Source organism: Schistocerca serialis, chromosome 6 (genome assembly GCF_023864345.2).
Source record: "Schistocerca serialis cubense isolate TAMUIC-IGC-003099 chromosome 6, iqSchSeri2.2, whole genome shotgun sequence".
Taxonomy (NCBI): Eukaryota; Metazoa; Arthropoda; class Insecta; order Orthoptera; family Acrididae; genus Schistocerca; species Schistocerca serialis.
In genome coordinates, this window is record NC_064643.1 from 284,991,509 (window position 1) to 285,004,542 (window position 13,034).

Sequence of the window (13,034 nt, forward strand, 5' to 3'; positions counted from 1 at the left end):
AGGTCACCGACACGTGGGACACCTGTGTTCAACGCATTATGCGTTACGAGACCACACTGCAGTGGTGGTTGCTGTGCGCCAAACCGGCCATCCGACGCACATTGACACACTATGGCAGAGCAAAAGCCAGGTGGAATCACCATACAACTGATTTCTACTATAGCGCTCTACGTGAACTCATGGATCATCCTCCATCCCCGGATCGCCTCAAAGAAGCTCAACGCATCAAGGCAAAGATTCTATCCTTGACCAGATGCCGTCTAGAGGGAGCCATTGTACGAGCCCGCAGCCAAGACAGGATTAATGGTGAAGAACCTTCTATGCATCATATTGTTCAAAATGTTCGTCGACGCCGACAGGCTTTAATGACAACTTTAGACTTACCTGATGGACGACGGCTGACATCGCAAGCTACCATTGCGGATGCATTCACAACGCACTATAGACTTTTCTATCAAGAAGTACCTGCCGGTGCAGAGGCCATTGCTGAGGTTGCCCATGAGACACTTGGTACTCTAAACACAGCAGCTGCAACCCTCCTGACTGCTGAAGTGACCACCGACGACGTCCAAGGCGCTGTGGCCAAGGGGTCTCTGAATCGATCTCCCGGCCCGGATGGTTTACCTCTCGAATTTTACAGAACCTTCCAAAATTTGATGATGCCACGATGGAGGGACATGTACTGGGAACTTTTGTCCGGCGCGGCGAACCCGCCACCAATGTTCATGGAAGGCTTACTTGTACCAGTCCCGAAACCCACAGGAGGAACACGACTCGACAGTTATCGGCCGATCACGTTACTCAATTCGGACTTCAAGATTTTCACACGCCTTCTGGCAGTGCGACTCAAACATGTATTACGGGACATTGTCTCCCACGAACAAACATCCTTAGGCGGCGATCGTAATATACAGACGGCTCTCAGTGAATATCGAGATGTGATCGCTGTGGCAACACACTCGCGACTGCCAGGCGCTTTAATCTCCATCGACTTCAAACAAGCGTTTGACCGCGTCAATCATGCATTCCTCAACGCAGTGATGGACCGAATGGCAATTCCCCCGACGTTCACGCAAGTGATTATGCGGCTCCTTCGTGGAGCAACGTCCAGGCTTCTCGTCAACGGCAGACTTACAGAACCTATACGGATTGAACGCTCAGTACGGCAGGGTTGCCCTTTGTCGACGGTACTTTATGCCATTGCGATGGAACCACTCATTTGCGGATTACGGCGACGTTTGACAGGTATTCCACTCCGGGATCATATGTTCCGCTGCCGAGCTTACGCGGACGACTTGGCCCTCGTCGTACGTTCAGCGGCTGAAGTACAGGCTGCGATGCAGTGGATTACCCGCTACAGTGCAGGGGCAGGGAGCGCTATGAACGTGGCAAAATCATGCGCCATGAAGATCGGCCGCGGCCTTCCCGCAGACAGCGTAGTTCCATTTCAACTGGTAGACACCATTCGTTGTCTCGGATTGGTGTACACGCGAGACATTCGCCGCACCTCGGCGATCAATTTTCGTGCGCTGCTGCAACGCATCCGGACCAACATACAAAATCACATACTACGCCCGCTGAATATGTGCCAGAGAGTCACCTTCGTCAATACCCATCTGGCAGCTCGGATACCCCATATAGCGCAGATTCTGCCCATCACTGCGACAATGGCGGCCAGGTTACAGGCGGCATTCGGCTATTTCATTTGTTCTGGACACATCTTCAAAGTCCAGTATGAAGCTCTCACCTTACCGAAGCGGGACGGTGGCCTCGATCTGGTTAATGTGAGAGCCAGGACAACGGCACTTTACACCAATACTATGCTCCGGTTATGGAAAAGCCAAAATGTTAGTTTTACTGGAATGTTGACCACCGAGCTCGCGCCTGTTTCGAGACGCCCACCGACGTCTTTGGCACACATCCCACCTCCGATGTCACATATCGGCCGTTTCTTTTTGGAGTACAGCTACATATGCACCGAGCTCCCCAGGACCAGGAAGACGACCACCCGCGACATCTACCGCCTTCTCCGAAAGTCTCCACCCCGCAACCCCGCCGAAACACGTCACCCCCAGGTTTCATGGCCTACAGTTTGGAAAACGATCCACCAACCATATCACACCACTGACACCACCTCTATGTGGTACCTTCTCGTCAACGGCAAGTATACTACAAGACAGAAACTGCATCGCATCGCACTGGTGGACTCACCCCTGTGCCTCAAGTGCAATGTCGAAGATACAGATTTACATCGTTTTGAGTGTGGGCCAGCAGCAGCTGTCTGGACCCTCGTACAGAAGATTGTGGCTTTCTACCTCCGAGTACCACCACATCACGTTTCTCCCACTATGATGATATATCCCGACACGACCTACTTTCCATCGGCTAAGTGGCACGCCATCACATGGATCAGTGGCATGGCTGTCGACTACCTCTTCCGAGACGACATCGTCGATCCGGCGGACTTTTGGACACGCCTCCAAGTGTATCACCACACCCTTCGCCGGCATCGACACTATCGGGCCACTTTCGCGAACTATTTACAGAGCATTTTCACCAACCCGCCTCAAAGCTGGAATCTCAACGAACCGTGCCAGCCAAGGCTGGACGATCCCACGTTCCCCTTCAATGGTCAATGATAGAATGTATTTTGTTCTGCTGGCGCGCCAAAGTGGAGCATGGCGCGGAAAGTATTCCTATTTTCTTTCAGTTCTCTTTTCTCCTCCTCTTCTAAGTTTTTTTTTCTCCTTACACTTGTTTATCCCTTTCACACATAGCTTTCTATCTGCAGCCTATTTGTTTTCTTTCTCTTGTGCTCCAAAAAAAAAAAAAAAAAAAAAAAAAAAAATGCTGCTGATGGTGAGACTGTACACTCATTTATGTTACAAAAAAACATACAAATACAAAAGAAGGCCGTTGCGGAAATATAGCTACCTTTTATGTTTTACGTTTTCAAAGGATATTGTGTTATTTATGAAGAACGTCGTCTTTTGTTTTCATACCCAAGAGATTTTATTTGTTTTCTTAAAAACAATTAGTAGAGCACTTAAAAAAAAGAGCAAATCAATTAAAAAAAAAAAAAAAGATGGTAGAGCACTTGCCCGCGAAAGGCAAAGGTCCCGAGTTCGAGTCTCGGTCGGGCACACAGTTTTAATCTGCCAGGAAGTTTCATATCAGCGCACACTCCGCTGCAGAGTGAAAATCTCATTCTAGATTGGTTTTATTCAGGATCCCAATACATCATATTCTTCTCCACTCCTTTGGCTACAAAACTTTGTTTTCAACATAATCCTCGTTGGGTGCGACATCCTACCTAACTTTGAGGGTCTGTATGTTCGCATTGTGACACTCTATTGGTCGACATAGGAACCTACGTCTTACTGCATCAATAACCTCCCTAACATCCATGTACTGCTTCCGGTGGTGTGCATTCTTCATTGGGTCACACGCTCGGAAGTCGGAAGGTGAGAGATTCGTTCTCCAGGGTAGGTGAGGAAGAACAGTCCAATGAAGTTTTTTGAGATCCTGCAACACCGACGAACACGCTGAACTCGTCCCTTCAGTTTCCTGAGGGTAGCACAGTAAACTTCTCAGTTGACCGTTGAGGGACCAGAATACCGTCGCTATGGCTTTACCAGCTGAGGTTGCGCCTTTTAAATTTTTCTTCGGAGGAGAGATGGTGTGGCGCCGCTCCATGGATTGGCGTTTTCTGTACAGTTCGAAGTGATGAATCCACTTTTCATGAATGTGACAATGTTCGAAAAAAGGATTATCACGGTCAGCATCGTATCGCGCAAGGAATTCCGTACAGATGGTCCTTCGTTGCTCTTTATGGTCTACTGTAAGCGGCGAGGAACCCGGCAAGCAGACCCCTTTGAGTACCCCAACCCCTGGACGGGTGTGTCAGCACTACCAAGAGAGACGTCCAGTTGTGCATCGAGGTGTTCCATTGTGATCTATTGATCAACCCGAAAGAGAGAGTCTGCATTTTGCAACACTGCAAGTATCACTGCCGTGGGCAGCCGGCCGGTACGCAGGAGATAGAACGGGTTTGCGCGACAATGATAACAGACCTCTCACACAGCGACTCACCGTGCTTTTGTTCATTACCGAGTCTCCGTAGACATTCAGCAAGCGTCTGTTAATTTCTGCCATGCTCTGGTTTTTGCCAAAAGAAACTCAATGACAGTTCTCTGCTTGGAAAACACCTCCGTTACAAACACTATTTTGAAGGCTACTTATAGCGCGGCATTTATCGAAACGTCATGAAACTGTAAGGGCTGAAGCAGCAGTATTCCACGATATCCCACAGCAAATTCAGCATTTTCTTTTTTTTCAAACTAAATTGGCAGAGGAAAGGATGTGTTGTATTGCTTCTTGAAAGCCCGTCGCATATTTGAAAGTCTGGAATGAATTTAAGCAAACAGATGCACAAAAATTCTTACTCGTTTCTTCGTACATATTAGTTGCCTGGTTATTTTGATTATCTCACCAGATGCAAACCCCCTTAGGATAGGCGAAGTATTACCTTGTTTTACTTCCTCAGTACCAATGTTTGGCCTCTGTTGACAACAAGTTTCCACATAGCTACACACATTTGACTGAAAGTATCACAAATACAAATCCTGAATTAATTAAATTGGTGATTTATTGTAATATATTAAACGTTATTCTTTCAGTGCAGCACCCTTCTGCAAACTTTTATACTCAATTAACTGTAAAAAGATTGATTATATAGCGGTATGAGTTACGTTACGTTAACAGTTCTTACGATTAACACTAGAATTAAAATAATGTTCGTGTTTGCCGTAACAGTTATCAAGTTTGCCTGCCAGTCCGTTTCTGCCGTCAATGAAGTTAATCAAGCGTTTCTTAAACACGCTCCTAGCGAGAGTACTTCGCTGAGAAGCTCCATCCAATAATAAAAAGGCAGATGTCCACTCATGCTGCTTAATTTTTGACAGTGTTTTACGTTATCAGTTTCGCTCTATTACCTGTTATCATTTCAATATTATTCTTACGACATTGCCTGCCAACGAACATGGAGCACCCAGAACACACGGTCTGATGTCAATGTAATATCGTATACGTATGCACCATCGGCGGGTATGTAAGCTATTAGAGTTGCAGTTCTCTGTGACAAGTAGAAGGCCACCACAGTTCGTTAGTGTTTATGTCTTTAGTGTTGTCACCGTGCCTGGTAGGACATATAAGGGGTGTGAACAGCGTCAGATATTGAGTAATCACTGTGAAGGACACGGAGATGCCACATACTCGTATGAGACAGCGTCATCAGCACCTAACAGCGTTTGAAAATGGCGTCGTTGTTGGTTTCCATTTGGCCAGTTGGTCGAATCGTGTAAGATTTAAATTTGTGATGCTTTGCATGTGACAGTGGCCCGATGTTGGACTGCATGGCAACGTAAACGGATATACACCCATGAGCGGGATATATACCTTCCTTTCTTCACATACAAACGGAAAGTTGATGCTGTTGAATTTCTCTCTAATGCAGTCTGAAAGCATTCATTTTCGAAAAATACTGGAATTCAACATTTTTAAAAGAATTTGATCTCGAACAAAATTATTTTTTTTCGATAACTTTTGAATATTTTCTCAAATACGAGGAATGTTCGATAAGTAATGCAACACTATTGTTTCTTGGCCAGTTTCGGTTGAAGAGATGCGAAATTTGTTTTGGGACGTAATGGAATATTATCGCTTCAGCCCCTATAGTTTCATGAAGTTCCGAAAATATGGCGGCGTTATGAGTAGCCTCCAAAATGGCTTCTGTAACAGAGGTGCGTTCCAAGAAGAAAACCGTCATTGAGTTTCTTTTGAGGGAAAACCAGAGCATCGCAGATATTCATAAACACTTTTAGAATGTCTACGGAGCCTTGGCAGCGAACGAAAGCGCGGTGAGTCTTCGGGCGAGACGTCTGTGAACATAACTACAAGGGGGCGCAAACCTGTCCGATCTCCCGCGTGCCTACCTGCCAGACACATCTGTGACTCCTGCAATGTTGGAACGTGCGGACACGCTCATTCGAGGTGATCTACGGATCATAATCAAACACATCGCTGTTGATAGTGGTGACACATTCGTCCACCGGTTGGGGTACTCAAAGCTATGCGTCCGGTGGGCTCCTGGCCAAACAGAACAATACACAGAGCGACGGAACAACATCTGTGCGAAATTGCTTCCACGTTACGAGCCTGGCCGTGACAATTTTTTTCGAATATCGTCACAGGCGATGCAACATGGGTTCATTACTTCGAACCAGAAACAAAACGGCAGTCCATAGAGTGGCGCCACACCTCTTCTCCTCCAAAGAAAAATTTCGAAGCCGCACCCTCAGTCGGTAAAAAGATGATGCAACGATCAACCCTGAAGTGTACTGTTCTACCCTCAGAAAACTGAAGAAACGATGCGTGTTGGTCGACACAAAAATGCAAACGAATTTCTGCTTTTCCGTGATAACTCAAAAGCCTCACACAAGTCTGTACACCGAAAAGCAGCTCACAAATCTTCATTCGACTGTTCTTCCTCATCCACACTGATGCCTGAATCTCACACCTTCCGACTTCCATATGTTTGGCTTAATGATGTATGTATTCTGCGGGAAGCAGTACGTGGATGACGGGGAGTATTGATAGAGCAAGATTTTGGCTCCGACATCGATCAGTAGAACGGAGCCATGCGGGCGTACAGTCTCTCCCAGTAAGGTGGCGTACAGCTGTCGCACTGAGCGGAGATTATGTTGAAAAATAGGGTTTTTAGCCAAAAGAATATGGAATGATATTGTGTACTGGAATAATAAAAATCAAATGGCTCTGAGCACTATGGGACTTAACATCCGAGGTCATCGGTCCCCTCGAACTTAGAACTACTTCAACCTAACTAATCTAAGGACATTACACACATCCATGCCCGAGGCAGGATTCGAACCTGCGACCGTAGCAGCAGCGCGGTTCCGAACTGAAGCGCCTAGAAACGCTCGGCCACCGCGGACGGCTGGAATAATGAATAAAACCAATCTACTTTCAGAAAAAGGGTGTTTCATTAGTTACTGAACACCATTTGTATATTGCTATGTTCTTGTACCAGTGGTTACTGTACTTCTCAGAGGGTAAGCAAGTAAGTGAGATATGTCGGACAAGTTAGACTCGTTGGCCGTTACAATCGACAACATTTTCATCTATTTATTGGTCGTCGTTACAGCACTGTGTTAGACAAATCATCTCGCTAATAGCGTCTGTCATACGTTTTCGATTACCAGTTTTAAACTACTGAAAGCATCTTAACGTCGCTCTGCCAAAATCAATATTTTTACCCTCTGTTACGCTGAGCAGCCGCTATTTGTGAACGTTGTTGTATTCATTCCTTAATATTCGACCATTTTCTTCATGTGTTCCTTTATATGCTCTGTCTACATGTTTCCATAATAATAGTATTTGAAAGCATTTTTGTGAAGCATGTACATGATTTCTTGAGCGTGAGGCTTGCCTACTTTTATGTGAATAAGCCTGCAAGTTCTATTTTGTTTCACGAAGCGCTCTAAGAATCAGTTAACGTGCTAATTATTCCGTTTTTTTACCTTACCTGTTTCAATAACAAGGGGTGCCCGTAAATAATACGAAGATAAATTGTTTGAAAGTTTCTGTTCACCTACTAACTCAACAAACTTGCTAAATCAGCTTTCTCTGTTGCAGGGGGCGGTACCAGTTCGCCTCGAACGTGGCGCTTCCGCAAGGGCCACGCGGACAAGGACAAGGACAAAGACAAGGACAAGACAGGTGCCGCTGCCGAAAATGCCGACAAGCCCGTGGTCGTCACCAAGTACTTCATCTCGCAGGTAAGTGCCTGCACAGAAACCACCTCGATACGTAGCGAATTTCTTGATATGGATGTTGCAGTATTTTTCCCTCCAAATATCGTGCTCATCTCGTACGACTGATATAATTTACCCTGCAAATGCACGTTATCTGAGAGACCCGGATCAATCAATGAAATAACAAATTCCAACATATTTTCGGAAGTCTGTTGGTTACATCTGTACAACCCTCCCAAAATCAGCATTTTTCCTGAGTCAGTAATGTTCTATAGCTCCACAGGAGTAAAAAACATTCACCCGGAATCTTAATATTAGGCTGCGTGCGTGTATCAATAGTTTATATATTTGATGTAATACTTAATTATGTTTAAAGTTCCACTTCACCTAAACCACGTGTCTTCAGTAAACGAGTATCTGCCATGTAAGATCAAAGGTATTACTGATGATTTCAATTAATAGCTGTCTTATTTATTTGGATCGGTTTGCTAAAGATAACAGAATTGTTCCGTTTGTACTGATAATGTGAAACAAGTATGTGAAGTGAAATAAATGATTAATTTAAAGATTTCATCAGTTGCTTTGTAGAATAAGCAGTACTGAGGGACATGGAATATGTTTTGAAGAAATCGTTATGGATATATGGTCACATCTTTCTCTAGGACTAAACAGTAGGTATAAAAGAAAGGCATGCATTTCGACTGCAGTGCTCCTCTTTGGTGCAACGTGATGTGTCTTCCCGGTACTTCGTGTTTTGCTTCGGTTGTCATGTGACAGCTTCCGGGCCGTTACTGGACTGCCCAAAGTCAAGAGCCCACTTGGAGGGTGGCTATACAGCTAGGGAAACACAGCTAATTGTAAGTATTATAACACATTGTGATCGTTCCGTCGTCTCCGAGACTCCCATCTGCTTGCCAGGAATTCACCGATGCAACAGTGAAAATAAGAGAGGAAATTTTGGGTGTTAGATAAGCCAACTACACTAACAGTGACGATGTCTGCAAGCTGCCGAAGTCCTGTTAAAATCGCACTTCCGCTTCTTGTGAGGCAGCCATAACAACAGACTGATCTGTTCGTTGCACATTAAGACATTAATAGCATTGTTTGTCTCATAACGGTTTAGCGAGGAGCCCACCCGTCATCTCTATTGGTTCTGTGTAGATCTCTAAGTAGCTGAAGGCTGGGCTGGGTGACGTCGTCTTTTATGCGATGATGCCAAAGTATTACAAGACAGGCTACAGTAACGTGTCCTGTGGATGTGCTTGGGTGCAATGAAAACATTGCTCGTCAGTTCCTTCTCGACTATAGCTCACGAAATGCTCACGCATATTAGAAGAAAAATGTTAACAGGTTTGTAACATAGGAACTAGTATACGCAAACCGGCCAGTTTTCATGAATTCCGTACATTAGCAAAAGGAAGAGCCATGAAAGTATCAGTCATCTTTTCCCAGTATGAAAAATGTCGTAGGTTATGCAAGATGTAGAAAGTCATAAGTAATGCCAGTATATGAGAGTACCGATTTTCCATGACGGAAATAATTCCAGTGACTTTTTTGATTTTGGACGTCGCTAAAATTTACGTCCTGGACTGTTTAGAAACACTATTGCTAGCTTCAGTTCACATCTACACAGATGGATCGAAACTAAGGGATATGAATAACCTGGGATGCACATATTTGTTTACCACTAATCACTGACAGAAAAAGCGCCTGTTTTCCTTGCGGAAAATACTTTTGTCTTGCAGGTCATGAAGTACTACCAAAATCTGTCTTTCAACACTTGCTTAATACTCTCCGGCTCTTAGAAGTTCTCTGGACTCTGTATCTGGTGGCCAGTGCTGCAAAAGGACAAATAAATACGTCTCGAAAAACTGTAAAATCCATTACGAATGTGCTAAGCGAGACCACAGTCTCGTGTTCATTTTGGTAATAGCAGACTATAGGAGGATACATGCGAAGGATTATTACTGAACTCTATTGAATATAACTGCTTTACAAGAGGAAGAGCGATGTTAATTATCGCCGGCCGGAGCGGCCGTGCGGTTCAGCTACAGCCTGGAGCTGAGCGACCGCTACGGTCGCAGGTTCGAATCCTGCCTCGGGTATGGGTGTGTGTGATGTCCTTAGGTTAGGTAAGTTTAATTAGTTCTAAGTTCTAGGCGACTGATGACCTCAGAAGTTAAGTCACATAGTGCTCAGAGCCATTTGAAACATTTTTTGATGTTAATTATCTACTGCAGCGATGTTGAGTTCTGACCGCTTTCGGCCATTTAATTACGGCCCATCTGGATGACGGCGCCATCGCTTCACGCGCAGCTTGCAGAATGCAGTTGCTAGGGTCCTGGTTGTTACATCGAATTTGAACTGAGGCAGAGGTGTACAAATTCCCATTGCAGCCTGCTTGCCCCTAGCTCCTCTGCAACCATTCATGCAGGTCAGCTTGCCGCGACGTAAACACAAGAGTACGCATGTACTGAGGCATAGTGGGTAATGCGAGCGACTTGGGCTCCCGCAAGCCCGGGCTACCTGGGTTCCCGCAGGCCTGGCAAGCTTCACGGGACCCGCTCAGCTTGCTACGCCTGACAACAGGTTGCGCTGTCAAGTTACCGTGACTAGAGTAGCCAGGTAGTTAGCCCGCAGTACATTTATCGCAACGGTGGGGGCAGCACAATGAATAGGTCGGACTTTAGTGAGATTGAAAAAAAATTGACAACTGGCGAATACATGCTGGTAACAAAACAGAGCACAAGTGCCCCATAGGAAACGTTTTCGTGTGTTTATGAGGCCGCTTCAAATAAATCGGTAGGTGTGTCTCAATGCAAACTATGTAAAAAGCTCTTAAGTACTTATTTAGGAGCCTCGAGTATGTTACGACATGTGTGCAAATTTGACAAGCAGTTCCTTCACTCCGTAAATATCTTGAAACAGGACAAAGATTTAGTGGCCGAAAAGGGCGTCGAAATGTGTGCTAAGGACCTGAGACCATTTAGCAGTATAGAGGGAGAAGGATTTCATGGTAACCCGCAAACGATGTCAAAATCTTTTGTAAGGTACTCTTTTCCATGCACTGTCCGAAATATTATGTAGACAGTAATGTTCCTCTTGATGGTCAAGTGTGCAAAATTTCTTCAAGATCGGAATAAAACTGTAGGTTGGTGTAGAAGTGTGTAAGTAAAGTACCCTCCGCCATGTACCATTCAGAATTTTAAGCAGACAGCGCCCTTCATCCTGCTTTGAATATCAAGTATGCCAAATTTCATCAAGATCGGAATAAAAACGTTCAATTTGTCGAATTCCGTTAGGTAAAGTAACCTCTGCTATGCATCCTACGAAATTTTAAGTAGACTGTGACCTTCCTCTTGGTTTCAATGTATAGTGTGCAAAATTTCATCAAGATTGTATGCAATACAAACACACGGACACAATGAAAACACACTTTCAGTTTTTCTCAAATTTTCCAATTTTTCGGTCGATTTTCGAAAAATTTTATTTCATAAAAACCTTGTCCTGAGAATTACGAACACAGCAAAAAAAAAAAAAAATTGCCGAATTGGCCCAGCCGTTCTCGAGTTTTACGCTTATCAACGCATTTGGCAATTCATTTTTATTTATATAGATAATAAGCCCGAAATATACGCGTAAAGGAAGAATGTACAAATAAAACCCAATATTTTTTGACCTGAAATTAATATATGTATAATGTTAGGGTTTGTCTTTTGGTGCTCAGGTAAAATAAAAACTTTCAATTAACGTTAATAGTACGACAATGAAGCGCGCAGACTAAACGGCTGCGTAGCGCAGCTCGGCAGTAATATGGGCAGGCAAGCAAGTTTCCCGCAGCCTGCCCGGGTTGGGTTGTGCTTGGCTTGGCTGGGACTGAAGCAGCCTGCCCGTTCTGTTGACAACGCGCGGCGGCCTGCCCGCCTGGCCACCGGGCAAGCATGGGCGGGTTAAAAGCGGAACATGTACACCTCTAAACTGAGGTCACCATGCAACTCATCTGATGTTACAGTTTAGGCTCGAATACGCATGACATCACCGGCCAGAACTAGAAAGTGAGCATGTGCACCAACCTTGATTCGCCTGCTCCAACGGTGATACACAGCTACGACAACACTTGTGACGTGTTGTTATATTCAGTCTAAACTGTGCGGTTCTCTTCTCCTTGTTGAAACCTGTTATGATCTTTTGGTCCTACAAGTGAAACTAAGTTCCCAGATAAATATAAAACAGTATTAGCTTTTTTTTAACAAACACAAAAATCGTGCTTCACATAAAATTCACTGATGTTACAAATTGTTTCAATAACGTAATGATCTCCTGAAATTATATGAATTTCCTCTTGAGTTCGAGTGGACCCCTATCACTTTGAGTAAAATTAGATCTAATTGGGAGTACAGACAGACCACAAGGGAATGGCTGTCTACTAATTCCAAGCACTGAGCTCAATAAACCGGCGGACATCAAGTCCTTGCACCTCGTTGGTGACTGATGGCTGCTCGTTGTAGCGCACAAGCATATTCCTGGTTGGCACAGCAGCTGAAACCGGCTTACTGAGGCAGTACGGCGTGCTAAAATCTGCAATAGTGGATGGATATGTCACAGTCTACTTGCTGGCGCGGATCTTAGTGGTAGGAAGTAGTGCCGTGCTGGCTATGCCATCAAGCGGTGACAGGGGCACCACATGTAGGCGAAAGGAGCGCCACAGTTTTAGCAGTAACTGTCAGAGTTGTACATAAAAACCACCTGGTGTTATTGTTGTCGTCCTCCCCGGATGTTGGAGGGTGGCTGTGAAAGATACGTCACCTACAGGTCAGTACTTCAGCCACCCGCAAACTTGCATGTTATGTTGGTAGACTACGTGTACAGATACTGCAAAACCTAATCCACCTCAAGGTACTTGATGCAGTTAAGCCATTGCCTTAGACTATAACCCTCACCCCCCCCCCCCTTTCACCTCACACAATCACGTCAGTTCCAGTAACATACTGGATTGCTGCCGGGTGACGTCGTTGACCACCGCCAATATTTCGACAGGAACACACCCTGCCATTCTCAAGGCACAACTGCAAGGAGGAAGCAATGTGCTAGGGAATTTAATACCTAGGTTCACAGAGGAGAAACAAGGAAGATACCACACACAGAACAAGTAACCGCAGAGTCAACATACAACCAAAGATAACCAACATCAGAAATATCGAT

General features: G+C 44.9%; 1 protein-coding gene across 2 annotated transcripts in view; it reads left to right on the forward strand.

Annotated features, from left to right (window-relative positions):
- Positions 1-13,034, forward strand: part of LOC126483878 (high affinity cAMP-specific and IBMX-insensitive 3',5'-cyclic phosphodiesterase 8A) — a 1,729,999-nt gene that overhangs the window by 898,649 nt on the left and 818,316 nt on the right. For both annotated transcript variants that reach the window (XM_050107127.1, XM_050107128.1), the window contains exon 4: positions 7,714-7,856. In XM_050107127.1, the coding sequence (XP_049963084.1) occupies positions 7,714-7,856 (143 nt within the window). The remainder of the gene's footprint in view (positions 1-7,713; positions 7,857-13,034) is intronic.